At 63.1% G+C, this 17,765-nt stretch overlaps 1 protein-coding gene across 5 annotated transcripts in view; it reads left to right on the top strand.

Annotated features, from left to right (window-relative positions):
• LOC310888330 (helicase SRCAP-like) overlaps positions 1–17,765 on the top strand; it is a 29,033-nt gene that overhangs the window by 1,010 nt on the left and 10,258 nt on the right. For 2 of the 5 annotated variants that reach the window (XM_083814928.1, XM_083814932.1), the window contains exons 2-13: positions 1,461–1,534; positions 1,621–1,799; positions 3,192–3,377; positions 4,654–4,839; positions 5,463–5,603; positions 9,110–9,278; positions 10,619–10,782; positions 10,903–10,978; positions 11,744–11,833; positions 13,113–13,208; positions 15,293–15,627; positions 15,737–15,914. In XM_083814928.1, the coding sequence (XP_083671054.1) occupies positions 1,461–1,534; positions 1,621–1,799; positions 3,192–3,377; positions 4,654–4,839; positions 5,463–5,603; positions 9,110–9,278; positions 10,619–10,782; positions 10,903–10,978; positions 11,744–11,833; positions 13,113–13,208; positions 15,293–15,627; positions 15,737–15,914 (1,874 nt within the window). Of the gene's footprint in view, positions 1–1,217; positions 1,313–1,460; positions 1,535–1,620; positions 1,800–3,191; positions 3,378–4,653; positions 4,840–5,462; positions 5,604–9,109; positions 9,279–10,618; positions 10,783–10,902; positions 10,979–11,743; positions 11,834–13,112; positions 13,209–15,292; positions 15,628–15,736; positions 15,915–17,765 lie in introns of all 5 variants that reach the window. The other 3 variants (XM_083814929.1, XM_083814930.1, XM_083814931.1) reach the window with 2 other exon arrangements.

Raw genomic sequence — 17,765 nt, forward strand, 5'->3', positions numbered from 1 at the left:
GTGAGGTGAGGAGACCTTAAATGAGGTTAAAGGGTCCCAAAATAAAGGCGGGGGGTCCCGGTGTGAGGTGAGTGCAGCCTAAATGAAGTGAGGGGGTCCTAATGTGGGAAAGGGGTCCCGGTGTGGGGTAAAAGGGTGCCGGTGGGAGTTAAATGAGTCCCAAAATGAGGTGAGAGGGTCCTAAAGAGAAGTAAAAGGGTCCCAGAGTGAGGTGGGGGGATCCTAAAATGAAGTGAGGGGGGTCTTAAAGCGAGGTAAAAGGGTCCTGGTGTGAGGTGAGGGGGGCTTAAGTGAGGTAAAAGGGTCCCAAAATGAGGTAAAAGGGTCCTGGTGTGAGGTAAAAGGGGCTTAAATGAGGTGAGGGGCCCCGGCGTGGGTTAAAAGGGTCCCAAAATGAAGTAAAAGGGTCCCAGCGTGAGGTGAGGGGGGCATAAAGTGAGATAAAAGGGTGTTGGTATGAAGTATAAGAGTCCTAAAACGAGGTGAGGGGGTCCTAAAGAGAGGTAAAAGGGTCCCAAAATGAGGCGGGGGGTACTGGTGTGAGGTAATGGGGTCCCGGTGTGAGGTGAAGGGGGGCTTAAAGGAGGTAAAAGGGCCCCAAAATGAGGTAAAAGGGCCCCAAAATGAAGTGAAAGGGTCCCGGTGTGAGGTGAAGGGGTCCTAAAATAAGTTAAAAGGGTCCTGTTGTGAGGTAAAAGGGGGCTTAAATGAGGCGGGGGGGTCCTAAAACATTGGAACGGGGTCCCAAAATGAGGTGGGGGGGGCCTAAAATGAGGTAAAAGGGTCCCAAAATGAGGTAAAAAGGCCCCAAAACGAGGAAAGGGGATCCCAAATGAGGTAAGGAAGCCCTAAAATGGGATAAAAGGGTTTCGAAATGAGGTAAAGGGGTCCTGATCTGAGGTGAAGGGAACCTAAAATAAGGTAAAGGGGCGCTTAAGTGAGGTTATAGGGTCCCGGTGTGAGGCGAGGGGGTCCCAGAATGAGGTAAAAGGGTCCTAAAATGGGGAAAAGGGGTCCTAAAATGAGGTGAGGGGGTCCTAAAACGAGGTAAGGGGGCCATGGTGAGAGGTGACGGGGTCCTGGGGTGAGGTGGCGGGGTTGTTTTGGGGTAAAGGGGTCCCGGTGGGTGCTAATAGGGCCGTTTTGGGGTAAAAAGGGCCCAATATGGGACAACGGGGTCCTGCTATGGGATAACGGGGCCGTTTTGGGGTAAAAAGGGCCCAATACGGGACAACGGGGTCCTGCTATGGGATAACGGGGCCGGCGTGAGGTAACGGGGTCCCGCTACGAGGTGAACGTGTCCCGACACAAGGTAATACGGCAAAAACGTCGCGTTTTGGGGCCAGAACCCCCGCTTGCGGTCATCCCCTTCGGTGGGGGGGGGTCCCAGCACCCACCTCAGGGTGCTGGGGGGGGGTTCCCAGCACCCAAAGCCCCCTTCCCCCGTTGCCCCCCCCCAGGAGCGCCCCCCGCCGCGCCACCGACACCGTGGAAGTGGAGTGTGAGGAGGACGAGGAGGGCCCAGCGCACACAGGTGGGTGCCGGGCACCCAAGGGTGGGGGGGGAGCACCCAAGGGTGGGGGGGGGGGAGCACCCAAGGGTGGGGGGCAGCCCCTAAAGGTGCTCCCCCTCTTCCAGGCGGCTCGGCGGAGCGCAGGCTGGGCCGCCAGGGCGCCCAGGAGCTGGACGGCTCCTCCCGGCGGCCGCCGGAGCAGGATGAGGCCCCTTCCTCCCAGCAGCCCCTGGGGCCGGCGGGCCCCCCCGGGGCCCCCCCCCAGCACCCGCCGCTGCGCCCCGAGGTGAGTGAAAGCCCCCCCCCCCCCCCCAAGTTGGCTGTGGGGTCCGGGAGTGACCCCAAATCGCACCCGCAGCCCCCCATAGGGCCCCCCCGATTGATTTGGGATCCCAGATCCCACCCACGCCCCGCAAAGCCCCCCCCAAATCTCACCCAGACCCCTTGTAGTCCCCCCGAACCTCACCCAGAACCCCCAAAGCCCCCCCAAACCTCATCTGCACCCCCCCCCATAAGCCCCCCACGAGTCATCTGGGCCCCCCAAACCTCGCTCGGAACCCCCACAGCCCCCCCCAAACCTCGTCTGACCCCCCCAATACCCCCCAAATCCCCCCTGAAGTCTCACCTAAACCCTTCATAGCCCCCCCAAATCTCACCTAAACCCCCCGTAGCTCCCCAAATCTCACCAGAATCCCCATAGCCCCCCCAGATCCCACCCAGTCACCCCAAATCCCACCCAGTCACCCCAAATCTTACCCATAGCCCCCCCGAATCTCTCCAACCCCCCCCATAGCCCCTCCAAATCCCACCTAATCCCCCAAAATCTCACCCATTCCCCCCACAGCCCCCCCGAATCTCAACTAATCCCCCTAAACCTCCCCATAACCCCCCATAGCGCCCCCCAAATCCCACCTAATCCCCCTATAGCCACGCAGACCCTCTATAGCCCCCCCTAAATCCCACCTAATTCCCCCCTAATTCCCATCTGATCCCCCAAATCCCACCTAATCCCCCATAGCCCCCCCAGCTTCCACCTAATCCGCCTAAATCTCCCTCAAACCCCCCATAGTCCCCCTAAATCTCCCCCAAATTTCACCTAACCCCCCAAATTATTGCTATAGTCCCCTAAATCCCACCTAATCCCCCCCAAATCTCACCTAATCCCCCCAAACCTCCCCCAAACCCCCCATAGCCCCCCTAAATCCCACCTAATCCCCCCATAGCCCCCCCAAATCTCTCCCTAATCCCCACAGCCCCTCCAAATCCCACCTAATCCCCCCCGATCTCCCCCAAACCCCCCATAGCCCCCCCAAATCCCTCCCCAAACCCCCCCATAGCCCCGCCAAATCCCACATAGCCCCCCCAAATCTCCCCCAAACCCCCTGTAGTCCTTCCAAATCCCACCTAAAGCCCCCACAGCCCCCCCAAATCATCCCCAAACCCCCCATAGCTCTGCCAAATCCCGCCTAATCCCCCCCAAATCCCACCTTATCCCCCCCATAGCCCCCCCAAATCTCCCCCAAAGCCCCCATAGCCCCCCCAAACCCTACCTGATCCTCCCAGATCTCACCCAACTTCCTTGTAGCCCCCCCAAATCTTCCCCAAATCACCCCCCCAGACCCTATAACCCCCCCAAATCCCCCCCAAGAGCCCCCCCTGACCCCCCCATGTCCGGCAGCTCCCCGCAGGCAGAATGACGGGCAGCAACCCGGTGTCCCCCGCCTCCTCGGGCTCCCCCGGCAGCGTCTCGCCCCCCGCCTCCTCCCCTGCCGCCCCCTCCCGGCCCGATGGCCCCCCCGGCCCCCCGGAGCCCCCCAGCCTCTGGGACAAGACCCACGCCGAGATCGCCGAGCAGGCCAAGCATGTGAGTGATGCCGTTTTGGGGCCGATTCCTGGGGTTTTGGGGCCGATTCCGAGGGTTTTGGGGCTGGCTCAACCTTATAGTAGACATCAGAGAATCTCTGCTTTAATGGGGGGGAGTTTAGGGGGGTCAAGGTGACAATTGGGGGCTTTTGGGGGGATTTTAGGGGGTTTTGAGGAATAAATGGGGCTGGCGCGACCCTATAGAAAGCCCTAAAGAATTTCTATGGGTTTTTTGGGGGGGATTTAGGGGTTTTGGGAGGGATTTAGGAGGTTTTGGGGAGATTTAGGGCGTTTTGGGGAGTTTTGGGGTTGGCTCAAGCTTATAGCAGCCGGCTGAGGATCTCTGCTCCAACCTAGGCCTGGTTTTGGGGGAAAAGTGGGGGATTTTGGGTAAGCTTAGGGGATTTGGGATGATAAATGGGGTTGCTCCGTCCTGTAGGAGGGCTCAGAGAAGGTTTGGCCCTCCGTGGGCCTCGTTTTGGGGGATTTTAGGGGAGAATTGGGAGCAGAACAACACCGGCGGAGCGTGGTGGGGGCTTTGGGGGCACCTGAGGGGGGGTCTGGCAGGATTTGGGGTGACTTTGGAGGGTTTTGAGGGATTTAGGGGGGTTTTAGGGGAGGTTGGGGGGATTTAGGGGAGTTTTGGAGGGATTTAGAGGGGTTTTAGGGGGCATTTGGGGGGATTTAGGGGAGGTTTGGGGCGATTTAGGGTGGTTTTGAGGGCATTTAGGGTGGCTTTGGGGGCCCTTGGGGGGATTTAGGGTGCCCTTTAGGGGGATTTAGGATGGCTTTAGGGGCACTTGGAGTGGTTTTGGGAGGCGTTGGGGAGGATTTGGGCGGGTTGGGGGGATTTGGGGGAGATTTTTGAGGGGGTGGAGGGATTTAGGGGGATTTTTGAGGGATTTAGGGGGGTTTTATGGGGGGCTGGGGGGATTAAAGTGTTTTAGGGTGGTTTTGGGGGCATTTAGAGTGTTTTTTTTGAAGTTTTAGGGTGGTTTGGGGCTGATTTGGGGTGGCTTGGGACGGATTTGGGGTGCTTTGGGGACATTTAAGGAGGCTTGGGAGGATTTAGGGGAATTTTTGAGGGATTTAGGGGGGTTTTTTGGGGGGGTGGGGTGCTTTAGGGTGGTTTTAGGTGCATTTGGAGTGGTTTTTTCGAGGTTTGAAGGTGGCTTTGGAGTGTTTAGAGAAGTTTTGGGAGGATTTGGGGCGGGTTTGGGTGCTTTGGGGCGGCTTTGGGGTGGTTTCGGGGTCCCGCTGACTGTAGGGCGGCGCAGGAGGCGGAGGTGGAGCACCGCGTGGCCGAGATGAAGCGCGAGGGCTTCTGGTCGCTGCGGCGCCTGCCCAAGGTGCCGGAGCCGGCGCGCCCCAAGGTGCACTGGGACTACCTCTGCGAGGAGATGCAGTGGCTGGCCGCAGACTTCGCCCAGGAGCGCCGCTGGAAGCGCGGCGTCGCCCGCAAGGTGCGCCCCGACCCCGTAACGGGGGACGGGGTGGGGTTGGGTCGGCCCTATAACGGTTGGTGGGGGAGTTGGGAAGGGTTTTGGGGTTGGTTCAACCCTATAGTGGCCGCTGGAGAAGCTCTGGGGGTATCTGAGAGGGGTTTTGGGGTCATTTGGGGTTGGGGCGGCCCTATAAGGGTTGATGGGGAAGCTCTGGGGACACCTAAGAGGGGTTTAGGAGTTGGTTTAGCCCTATAATGGCCACTGGAGAAGCTCTGGTGGCATCTAAGAGGGGTTTTGGGGGATTTTTGGGGTTGGGTCGGCCCTATAATGGTTGATGGGGAAGCTCTGGTGGCATCTAAGAGGGGTTTTGGGGTCATTTGGAGTAGGCTCAACCCTATAATGGCCGCTGGAGAAGCTCTGGGGGCATCTGAGAGGGGTTTTGGGGTCATTTGGGGTGGGGTCGGCCCTATAAGGGCTGGTGGGGAAGCTTTGGGGGCATCCGGGAGGGCTTTTGGGGCCGTGGCGCTGGGCACCCCGAGGAGCCACGAGGCCGTAGGGTTCTCGGGGTGGCTTCGGGTGTCCCGCGGCGGTCCGGGCGTGCCCCCCATGGGTGCCCACCCCCACCCATGGGTGCCCCACAGGTGGTGCGCATGGTGATGCGGCACCACGAGGAGCAGCGGCAGAAGGAGGAGCGGGCCAAGCGGGAGGAGCAGGCCAAGCTGCGCCGCGTGGCCGCCGCCATCGCCAAGGAGGTCAAGCAGTTCTGGAGCAACGTGGAGAAGGTGGGTGGCTACCGGGCGGTGCCGGGTGGCTACCGGGTGGCGCTGGGTGGCTACCGGGCGACCGCCGGGTCTCGGTGGAGCTCCTCCGTGTTCTTCTCTCGGTGGTGGGCTCAGCGGCACCCAGGGCACCCCCGGGGCTCAGCGGCACCTCCCCAGCCACCCTTGGGCTACCAACGTCCTCGAGGTGGCCACCACGCTCTGGGCGCTCACGGGTGCTCGGCACCATGTCCCCAACCCCATTTTGGGCCACCAAGGCTTTTGAGAGACCAGTAACTCCTCTGGGTGACCACCACCCCTTGGAGCACCCTAGCGGGCTAGCAGTGGGCTACCAAATCATCTCGGTGGCCACCACACGCGTCGGGCACCCTCAGGTTCACCCCGTACCCGACTGTCCTGGACCACCAAGCTTTCCCAGGTGGCCACCACCCAGAAGCGCTCGCTGCCCCCTCTCCTAGCACGCTTGGGCTACCAAACTCCCTGAGGCGGCCACCATCGCCTTCACCGCTTGCTTGGCAGCCATTTTGTGCTGATGCATCGCTGCCCTCGCGCTGGGTGGCCGATGGTTGCCCACAATGGCCTTTGGGTGGCCGTGGTGGTTCTTGGGTCAATGTTGGTGGCCCGCAGTGGTCATTGGCTGGCCGTTGGTTGCCCACGGTGGCCGTTGGGTGGCCCTGGTGGTTCTTGGGTGGCTGTTGGTTGCTCGTGGTGGCTGTTGGGTGGCTCTTAGGTGGCCACTGGTTGTTTGTGGTGGCCCCAGCCTCGTCGTTGGTGGTCCATGGTGGCCAATTGTCACTTGTGGTGGCCGTTGGGTGCCCGTGGTGGCCGTTGGGTGCCCGTGGTGGCCGTTGGGTGCCCGTGGTGGCCGTTGGATGGCCGTTGGGTGCCCGTTGGGTGCCCCCAGTGCCCGTTGGGTGCCCATTGGTTGGCCATGGTGGCCGTTGGGTGCCCGTTGGGTTGCCGTTGGGTGCCCGTGGTGGCTGTTGGATTGGCGTTGGGTGCCCCCGGTGTCTGTTGGGTGCCCCCAGTGGCCATTGGGTGCCCCTTGGGTCGATGTTGGGTGCCCGTGGTGGCCCTTGGGTTGCCGTTGGGTGTCCCCAGTGCCCATTGTGTGCCTATTGGTTGGCCATGGTGGCCATTGGGTGCCTGTTGGGTGGCCTTTGGGTGCCCCTTGGGTTGCTGTTGGATGCCCCTGGTGACCATTGGGTTGACGTTGGGTGTGCACGGTGCCCGTTGGGTGCCCCCACTGGCCATTGGGTGCTCGTTGGTTGGCCACAGTGGGCGTTGGGTGCCCCTTGGTTGGCCATGGTGGCCGTTGGGTGCCCCCAGTGGCTATTGGGTGCCCTTTGGGTCGATGTTGGATGCCCGTGGTGGCCCTTGGGTTGCTTTTGGGTGCTCCTGGTGGCCATTGGGTGCCTGTTGGGTTGCTGTTGGGTGCTCCTGGTGGCCATTGGGTGTCCGTGGTGGCCCTTGGGTGCCCCTTGGGTCGATGTTGGGTGCCTGTGGTGGCCCTTGGGTTGCCTTTGGGTGCTCCTGGTGGCCGCTGGGTGTCTGTTGGGTGGCCGCAGTGACTGTTGGGTTGCTGTTGGGTGCCCTTTGGGTCGATGTTGGGTGCCCGTGGTGGCCCTTGGGTTACCGTTGGGTGCTCCTGGTGGCCGCTGGGTGCCTGTTGGGTTGCTGCTGGGTGCCCGTGGTGGCTGTTGGGTGCCCGCGATGGCCATTGGGTGCCCATAGTGGCTGTTGGGTTGCCGTCGGGCGCTCCTGGTGGCCGTTGGGTGCCTGTTGGGTTGCCGTTGGGTGCCTGCGGTGCCCGTTGGGTGCCCACAGTGGCTGTTGGGTGCCTGTTGGGTGCCCCTGGTGGTGGTTGGGTGCTCCTGGTGGCCATTGGGTGCCCGTCAGGTGCCTGTGGTGGCCCTTGGGTTGTTGTCGGGTGCTCCTGGTGGCCGTTGGGTGCCCGTCGGGTTGCTGTTGGGTGCCCATGGTGGCCGTTGGGTACCCTTTGGTTGCCCATGGTGGGCATTGGGTGCCCATTGGGTTGACGTTGCGTGCCTGTGGTGGCCCTTGGGTTGCCGTTGGGTGCCCGTTGTGTGCTCCTGGTGGCCGTTGGGTGCCCATTGGGTGCTCCTGGTGGCTGTTGGGTGCCCTTGGGTTGTTGTTGGGTGCCTGCGGTGCCCTTGGGTTGCCGTTGGGTGCTCTTGGGTGCCCGTTGGGTGCCCATGGTGGCTGTTGGGTGCCTGTCGGGTTGCCGTTGGGTGCCCTTGGTTCAATGTTGGGTGCCCGCGATGGTCATTGGGTGCCCTTGGGTTGCCGTCGGGTGCTCCTGGTGGCCTTTGGGTGCTCGTTGGGTTGCCATTGGGTGCCCGTGGTGGCCATTGGGTTGCAGTAGGGTGCTCCTGGTGGCCGTTGGGTTGCCGTTGGGTGCCCACAGTGGCTGTTGGGTGCCTGTTGGGTGCCCGTGGTGGCTGTTGGGTTGCTGTTGGGTGCTCCTGGTGGCCGTTGGGTGCCCTTGGGTGGCCCTTGGGTTGCCGTCGGGTGCTCCTGGTGGCCATTGGGTGCCCTTGGGTTGCCGTTGGGTGCTATTGGGTGCACTTGGGTTGCCATTGGGTGCTCCTGGTGGCTGTTGGGTGCCCGTTGGGCGCCCATGGTGGCTGTTGGGTGCCTGTCGGGTTGCCGTTGGGTGCCCTTGGGTCGATGTTGGGTGCCCGTTGGGTGCCCTTGGGTGGCTGTAGGGTGCCTGTTGGGTTGCCGTTGGGTGCCCTTGGGTCAATGTTGGGTGCCTGCGATGGCCATTGGGTGCCCTTGGGTTGCCGTCGGGTGCTCCTGGTGGCCTTTGGGTGCTTGTTGGGTTGCCGTTGGGTGCCCACAGTGCCTGTTGGGTGGCCCTTGGGTGGCCCTTGGGTTGCCGTCGGGTGCTCCTGGTGGCCATTGGGTGCCCGTTGGGTTGCTGTTGGGTGCTCCTGGTGGCTGTTGGGTGCCCGTTGGGTGCTCCTGGTGGCTGTTGGGTGCCCTTGGGTTGCCGTTGGGTGCTCCTGGTGGCTGTTGGGTGCCCTTGGGTGCCCATGGTGGTGATTGGGTTCCCTTGGGTTGCCATTGGATGCCCTTGGGTCGATGTTGGGTGCCCGCGATGGCCATTGGGTGCCCTTGGGTTGCTGTTGGGTGCCCTTGGGTCGATGTTGGGTGCCCGTTGGGTGCCCGTGGTGGCCCTTGGGTTGCCGTTGGGTGCTCCTGGTGGCTGTTGGGTGCCCTTGGGTCGATGTTGGGTGCCCTTGGGTCGATGTTGGGTGCCTGTGGTGGCCCTTGGGTTGCCGTTGGGTGCCCGTTGGGTTGCCTGTGGGTGCCCACGATGGCCGTTGGGTGCCCTTGGGTTGCCGTTGGGTGCCCTTGGGTCGATGTTGGGTGCCCGCGATGGCCATTGGGTGCCCGTCGGGTTGCCGTCGGGTGCCCGCGGTGCCCGTCGGGTGCTCCTGGTGGCCGTCGGGCGCTGAGAGCACCCGCGGGTGCCGCCGCAGGTGGTGCAGTTCAAGCAGCAGTCGCGGCTGGAGGAGAAGCGCAAGAAGGCGCTGGACCTGCAGCTCGACTTCATCGTGGGGCAGACGGAGAAGTACTCCGACCTGCTCAGCCGCAGCCTCAACGCCCCCCGGCACCGCCCCGCCCCCGCCGCCCGCGGGGAGGACGAGGGTGGGTGCTGGGCGGGGCGGGGGGCGCGCCCGGGGGTGCTGGGGGGGGCGGGGGGGGCGCCTGGGGGTGCTGGGGGGGGGATATGGGGGGAGGAATGGGGGTAAGGGGCACCCTGGGGTACTGGGGGGTGGAGAAATGGGGGTGAGGGGCACCCAAGCGTGCTGGGGGGGGGAGAAATGGGGGCGAGGGGCACCCAAGGGTGCTGGGGGGGGAAGATGGGGGCACCCGGGGGTGCTGGAGGGGGGAGGGAGGGTGCCCAGGGGTGCTTTGGGGGGGGAAGTGGGGAGAAATCAGGAAAAGGGACACCCAAGGGTGCTAGGATGGGGGATATGGGGGGAGAAACGGAAATGAGGGGCACCCAAGGGTGCTGGGGGGGGAGAGAAATGGGGGTGGGGGGCACCCTGGGGTGCTGGGGGGGGGGGAGAAATGGGGGTGGGGGGGAGAAGTGGGGAGAAATTGGGAAAAGGGGCACCCGAGGGTGTTGGGATGGGGGATATGGGGGAGAAATGGGGATGAGGGGCACCCTGGGGTGCTGGGGGGGTAGAAGGGGGCACCTTGGGTGCTGGGGGGGGAGAAGTGGGGAGAAATTGGGAAAAGGGGCACCCGAGGGTGCTGGGATGGGGGATATGAGAGGAGAAATGGGGGTAAGGGGCACCCAAGGGTGCTGGGATGGGGGATATGGGGGGAGAAATGGGGGCGAGGGGCACCCAAGGGTGCTGGGGATGGGGATATGGGGAGAAATGGGGATAAGGGGCACCCTGGGGTGCTGGGTGTGGGGAGATGGGGGAGAGATGGGGGTGAGGGGCACCCATGGGTGCTGGGATATGGGGGAGAATTGGGAAAAGGGGCACCCAAGGGTGCTGGGGAGGGGGATATGGGGGACAGATCGGGACTGGGGGCACCCAAGGGTGCCAAGAATGGGGACAAACGGGGACAAGGGGCACCCAAGGGTGCTGGGGGGGGGGGGGGAGAAATAGGGGCGAGGAGCACCCAAGGGTGCTGGGGGGGGGGGGTTAGGGACGAGGGGCACCCAAGGGTGCTGGGGGGGGAGAAATAGGGGTGAGGGGCACCCAAGGGTGCTGGGGGGGGGGAGAAATAGGGGTGAGGGGCACCCATGGGTGCTGGGGGGGGAAATAGGGGCGAGGGGCACCCAAGGGTGCTGGGGGGGGGGAGAAATAGGGGCTCGGGGCACCGGGGGGTGCTGGGATGGGGCCGAATCGGGACCAGGGACACAGGGACCGCTGCCCCAAGGGGCATCCGCGTGCCTGGGGCTGCGTGCCAGGCGCCGCCCACGGGTGCCGGGCGCCACCCAAGGGTGCTGACCCCCCCCCCCCCCCCAGACGGGGACTCGGAGCCGCAGGAGCGGTCGGACGCCGAGGCCACGCCGGAGCGGGAGGAGCGGCGGGCGGGCGCCCCCCCCGCAGCGCGGCGCCGCGAGCTCGAGCTGCTCAAGCGCGAGGGGGAGCTGCCCCTCGAGGAGCTGCTGCGCTCCCTGCCCCCCCAGGTACCCCCCGGGGTGTCCCCAACCCCCCCCGGGGTGTCCCCAAACCCCCCCCAATGTCCCCAAATCCCCCCCCGGTGTCCCCAAACCCCGTTGTCACCCCCTCCCGTCCCCCCCCCCCAGGCGCTGCTGCGCAGGGACAAGCGGCCCTGGGAGCCCCGCGAGGAGGACGAGGAGTTCGCGGCCGAGGATGAGGAGGGTGAGGGGGGGTCTGGGGGCTCTCTTTTGGGGTCTGGGGGCTCTCTTTTGGGGTCTGGGAGGGTTTTTTGGGGGGTCTGCCATCTATTTTAGGAGGTCCAGGGACAGGTTTTTGGGGTCTGGGGCCTCTCTTTTGGGGTCTGACATCTATTACGAGGGGGCTGGGGGTGGTTTGGGGGTCTGGGGGGTGGGTTTGCGGGCCCATGGGCAGGTTTTTGGGGTCTGGAACCTCGTTTTTGGGGTCTGGGGCCTCTTTTCTGGGGTCCGACATCTGTTTTAGGGGGTCTGGGGGCTGGTTTTGGAGTCTGGGGGATGGGTTTTGGGGGCTGGGGGATGGGCTTGGGGTGTGGGACCTCTTTTTTTTTGGGGTCTGACATCTCTTTTAGGAGGTCTGACCTCTGGTTTTGGGGTCCGGGGGCAGGTTTTTGGGGTCTGGCACCCACCGGAGAGGTCTCGTCACCCAGCCTGGGGCTCTTGGACCCGTTTTTTGGGGTCAGGGACCCATTTTTTGGGGTGGGGGACCTGGTTTGGGGGGTTTTGTGAGTTGTTTTTTTGGGGTCTTTTCACCCATCCTTGGGGGTCGGGGTCCCGCTTTTTTTTGGGGTCGGGGTCCCGCTTTTTTTGGGGGTCAGGGCCCCGTTTTTTTGGGGTCAGGGTCCCGTTTTTAAGGTCAGGGTCCCGCTTTTGGAGTCAGGGTCCCGTTTTTTGGGGTCAGAAACCCGCATTTTGGGTTTTTTTCACGCCCCCGAGCCTTTCCCCCCCCCAGGCGAGGACGAGGAGGAGACGATCGCGGCGCAGGAGCGCCTGGAGGGCGACGTGGACCACCAGCAGGAGCTGGACGACCTGGCCCGCGAGGGTAGGACCCAGCACCCTCGGGGGCCCCCCCCAGCACCCTTGGGTGCCCCCCCCGCACCTACACAGGCCCCTGCCCGCCCCCCCACCGGGCTCGGGCTTGGTAGCCGGTGCGCACAGCGAGTGCCCGCGGCCCCGCGTCACGGCCGCGTGCCCTGTGGCGGTGGGACCGGCCGGCGGGGCGCGGGGACACGGGGACACGTGGGGACACGTGGGGGGGGACAGGAGGGACGTGGGGACACGTGGGGGGACATGGGGACACGCGTGGGGGTGTGACAAGGGACAGGGGGACACGTGAGGACAGGAGAAGGGACATGGGGACACGGGGGGCAGAAGGGGTGTGGGGACATGGGGACATGTGGGGACATGAGAAGGGACACATGGGGACATGGGGACATGAAAAGGGACGTGGCAACATGGGGCCACGTGAGGGCACGGGTAGGGACACGGGGACATGGGTGGGGGACATGGGAAGGGGGATGTGGAAGGGACACGTGGGGACATGGGAAGGACACGGGAAGGGACACAAGGACATGGGAAGGACCCGTGGGGACACGGAAGGGACATGGGGACAAGGGAAGGGACAGGTGGGACATGAAAAAGACGTGGGGATACGGAAGGGACATGTGGGGACACGGAAGGGACATGGGGACATGGGAAGGGACACGTGTGGGACATGAAAAAGACACGTGAGGACATGGAAGGGACACGGAAGGGACGTGGGGACATGAGAAGGACACGGGAAGGGACACAGGGACATGGGAAGGACCTGTGGGGACACGGAAGGGACATGGGGACAAGGGAAGGGACAGATGGGACATGAAAAAGACATGTGGGGACACGGAAGGGACATGTGGGGACACGTGTGGGACATGGGGACATGGGAAGGGACACGGGAAGGGACACACAGGGACACGGAAGGGACATGGGGACAAGGGAAGGGACAGGTGGGACATGAAAAGGACGTGGGAAGGGGGACACGGAAGGGACATGAGGACATGAAAGGACATGTGTGGGACATGGGGACACGGAAGGACATGTGGGGACACGGAAGGGACACGGGGACACGGAAGGGACATGAGGACATGGGAAGGGACACGTGGGGACACGGAAGGGACATGAGGACATGGGAAGGGACACGTGGGGACACGTGTGGGACATGGGGACATGGGAAGGGTACGCGTGGGGATGTGGAACATGGGAAGGACATGGGGACACGGAAGGGACCCGAGGGGACACGGAGGGGACCCGTGTGGACCCGTGTGCCACGCGTGTTCCCGCAGGCGCGCTGCCGATGGAGGAGCTGCTGCAGCAGTACGCCGGCGCCTTCGCCGACTCCGACTGCGACTCCCCGCGGGGCGCCAGCAGCACCCGCTCGGGTAGGGGCACCCCTGGGTGCTGGGGGGGGGTGCCACAGGTGCCGTAGGGGCGCCCTTGGGTGCCATAGGGCCACCCTTGGGTGCTGTAGGGCTGCCTGTAGGGGCCATAGGGCCGTCCTTGGGTGCTGGAGAGCCACCCTTGGGTGCCATAGGGCTGCCCGTAGGGGCCATAGGGCCGTCTGTGGATGCTATAGGGCTGTCCTTGGGTGCTGGAGGGCCACCCTTGGGTGCTGGAGGGCTGCCCCTAGGGGTCATAGGGCCGCCCTTGGGTGCTATAGGGCCGCCCTTAGGTGATGTAGGGGCACCCTTGGGTGCTGTAGGGCTGCCCCTAGGGGCCATAGGGCCATCCTTGGGTGCTATAGGGCCACCCTTGGGTGATGTAGGGGCACCCTTGGGTGCCGTAGGGGCCATAGAGCCGTCCACGGGTGATGTAGGGCCACCCTTGGGTGCTGGAGGGCCACCCGTGGGTGCCGTAGGGTCTTCTCTGGTACCGTATAGACGCCACAAAGCCACCCTTGGGTGCTGTAGGGTCTGCTCTGGCAGTATATGGACATCATGGGGCCACCCCTAGGTGCCATAGGGTCTCCTTTGGTGCTATAGGGACATCGTGGGGCCACCCTTGGGTGCTATAGGGTTTTATCTCATGCCATATGGATACCATAGGGTCACTCTTAGGTAATACAGGGTCTTCTGTGCTTCTATATACGCGTAATAGGGCCACCCTTAGGTGCTACAGGGTCTTCCCTGGTACTATATGGGCATAATAGGGCCACCCTTGGGTGCCGTAGGGTCTTACCTCATGCCGTATGGACACCATAAGGCCATTTCTGGGTGCTATAGGGTCTTCTCTGGTCCTATACGGACATTGTGGGGTCACCCTTAGGTGCCATAGGGTCTTTTCTGGTCCTGTACAGGCACCATAGGGTCACCCTTAGGTGTTATAGGGTCTTATATGGGCACCATAAGGCCACCTTTAGGTGCTAATAGGGTCTTCTTCAGTGCTGTATGGGCACCATAGGGCCACCTCTGGGCGCTCTAGGGTCTTCTCTGGTCCCATATGGACACCATAGGGCCACCCTTAGGTGCTATAGGGCCAACACTGGGTGCCATAGGGTCTGCTCTGGTCCTATATAGGCACCATAGGGCCACCCTTAGGTGCTATAGGGCCACCCCTGGGTGCCGTAGGGTGATCCTAGGGTCCCAGATCCTCCCCCCCCATAGTTGCCGTAGGACCCCCCCATAGGTGCTGTAGGGCCCCCCATAGGTGCCACAGGACCCCTTATGGGTGCCATAGGGCCCCCCATAGGTGCCATAGGACCCCCTATAGGTGCCATAGGGACCCCTTATGGGTGCCGTAGGGCCCCCCATAGGTGCCACAGGACCCCTTATGGGTGCCATAGGGCCCCCCATAGGTGCCATAGGACCTCTTATGGGTGCTATAAGGCCCCCTATAGGTGCCACAGGACCCCTTACGGGTGCCATAAGGCCCCCTATGGGTGCCACAGGACCCCTTATGGGTGCCGTAGGGCCCCCCATAGGTGCCATAGGGCCCCTTACGGGTGCCATAGGGCCCCCTATGGGTGCCACAGGACCCCTTATGGGTGCCATAGGGCCCCCCATAGGTGCCACAGGACCCCTTATGGGTGCCATAGGGCCCCCCATAGGTGCCGTGGGACCCCTTGTGGGTGCCGTGGGACCCCTTATGGGTGCCATAGGACCCCTTGTGGGTGCCATAGGGCCCCCTATAGGTGCCATGGGGCCCCCCATAGGTGCCGCAGGACCCATTATGGGTGCCATAAGGCCCCCCATAGGTACCACAGGACCCCTTATGGGTGCCATAGGGCCCCCCATAGGTGCCGTAGGGCCTCTTATGGGTGCTGTGGGACCCCCATAGGTGCCATAGGACTCCTTGTGGGTGCTGTAGGGCCCCCCATAGGTGCCGTAGGACCCCTTATGGGTGCCGTAGGGCCCCCCATAGGTGCCACAGGACCCCTTATGGGTGCCGTAGGGCCCCCCATAGGTGCCATAGGCCCCCACGGGTGCCCCCCCCGGCCCAGCACCCACCCCCCCCCCACCCCGCGTAGATTCCCCGGCGGCCGACAGCGACGAGGAAGAGGAGGAGGAGGAAGACGAGGAGGAGGAGGAGGACGAAGAGGAGGAGGAGGAGGAGGAAGACGAGGAGGAGGAGGAAGAGGAGGAGGAGGAAGAGGACGACGACGACGAGGCCGAAGCCCCGCGGCCCCCCCCCGCCCCCGAAGCCTCCTCCCCCGCCGCCGGCGCCCAGGAGCACCCCGGGGGGCCCCCCCCCTCCGCCGCCGCCGCCCCCCCGCCCCCCCCGGCCCCCAAAAAGGAGATCACCGACATCGCCGCCGCTGCCGAGAGCCTCCAGCCCAAGGGCTACACCTTGGCCACCACCCAGGTGCCCCCCGCCGCTCCCCTCCCCCTCCGCCCCCCGCCGGCACCCCCGGGGGCAGCCGGAGCCCACTTTTGGGGTGTTCTCCCCCCCCCCCCCGTTATTTTCGGGGCAGGTGAAGACGCCCATCCCGCACCTGCTGCGGGGGACGCTGCGGGAGTACCAGCACATCGGGCTGGACTGGCTGGTCACCATGTACGAGAAGAAGCTCAACGGCATCCTGGCCGACGAGATGGGGCTGGGCAAGACCATCCAGACCATCTCCCTGCTCGCCCACCTGGCCTGCGAGAAGGGTGAGGGGCACCCAAGGGTGCAGGGGGGGGGGTGCCTCCCACTGGGGTGCCTCCCACCGGAGCGTTTCAGGGATTTTGCGGGGTTGGGTTGAGGTAGGTCAAGGACGGGTTGGGCTTTGTAGGGGCTCTAGGGTCTGTCTAGGTAGGCTTTGAGCACCCTTGGGTGCTCTGGGGTCTTCGTGGGGTCTTCATAGGGTCTTGGGGACCCATCTAGGTAGGCTTTGAGCACCATTGGGTGCTCTGGGGTCTTTATAGGGTCTTTGTAGGGTCTTTGGGGTCTGTCTAGGTAGGCTTTGAGCACCCTTGGGTGCTGTGGGGTCTTCATAGGGTCTTTGTAGAGTCTTCAGAATCTATCTAGGTAGGCTTTGAGCACCCTTGGGTGCTGTGGGGTCTTCGTAGGGTCTTCGTAGGGTCTTTGGGGTCCATCTAGGTACACTTTGAGCACCCTTGGGTGCTGTGGGGTCTTCGTAGGGTCTTCGTAGGGTCTTTGGGGTCCATCTAGGTGGGCTTTGAGCACCCTTGGGTGCTTTGGGGTCTTCGTAGGGCCTTCATAGGGTTTTTGGTGTCCATCTAGGTACACTTTGAGCACCCTTGGGTGCTCTGGGGTCTTCGTAGGGTCTTCATAGGGTCTTTGGGGCCCATCTAGGTACACTTTGAGCACCCTTGGGTGCTGTGGGGTCTTCATAGGGTCTTCATAGGGTCTTTGGGGTCCATCTAGGTAGGCTTCAAGCACCCTTGGGTGCTGTGGGGTCTTCATAGGGTCTTCAGGACCTGTGTCGGTGCTCCTTGAGCACCCTTGGGGTTGGGCAGAGCCACCCAGACCATCTCCCTGCTCGCCCACCTGGCCTGCGAGAAGGGTGAGGGGCACCCAAGGGTGCAGAGGGGGTGTCTCCCACCGGGGCGGGGCGTTGTAGGGTTCTCCCCGGGGTGTTTGGGGGATTTCGCGGGGTTGGGTTGAGGTAGGTCAAGGACGGGTTGGGCTTCGTGTGGTTTAGGGGTCTGTCTAGGTAGGCTTTGAGCACCCTTGGGTGCTTTGGGGTCTTCATAGGGTCTTTGGGGTCCATCTAGGTAGGCTTCAAGCACCCTTGGGTGCTCTGGGGTCTTTATAGGGTCTTCATAGGGTCTTTGGGGTCCATTTAGGTAGTCTTCGAGCACCCTTGGGTGCTCTGAGGTCTTTATAGGGTCTTCATAGGGTCTTTGGAGTCTATCTAGGTAAGCTTCGCGCACCCTTGGGTGCTGTGGGGTCTTCGTGGGGTCTTCGTAGGGTCTTCGTAGGGTCTTTGGGATGTCCATCTAGGTAGGCTTCAAGCACCCTTGGGTGCTGTGGGGTCTTCATAGGGTCTTTGGGACCTGTGTCGGTGCTCCTTGAGCACCCTTGGGGTTGGGCAGAGCCACCCAGACCATCTCCCTGCTCGCCCACCTGGCCTGCGAGAAGGGTGAGGGGCACCCAAGGGTGCAGGGGGGGGGTGTCTCCCACTGGGGCGCCTCCCACCGGGGTGTTTGGGGGATTTTGCGCGGTTGGGTTGAGGTAGGTCAAGGACGGGTTGGGCTTCGTGTGGTTTTGGGGTCTGTCTAGGTAGGTTTTGGGCACCCTTCGGTGCTCTGGGGTCTTTGTAGGGCCTTCAGGATCTATCTAGGTAGTCTTCGAGCACCCTTGGGTGCTCTGGGGTCTTTATAGGGTCTTCATAGGGTCTTTGGAGTCCATCTAGGTACACTTTGAGCACCCTGGGGTGCTTTGGGGTCTTTATAGGGTCTTCGTAGGGTCTTTGGGGTCTGTCTAGGTAGGCTTTGAGCACCCTTGGGTGCTGTGGGGTCTTCGTAAGGTCTTTGTAGGGTCGTCAGGATCTATCT

The sequence above is a fragment of the Anser anser genome, assembly GCF_964211835.1.
Source record: "Anser anser genome assembly, chromosome: 34".
Lineage (NCBI taxonomy): Eukaryota > Metazoa > Chordata > Aves > Anseriformes > Anatidae > Anser > Anser anser.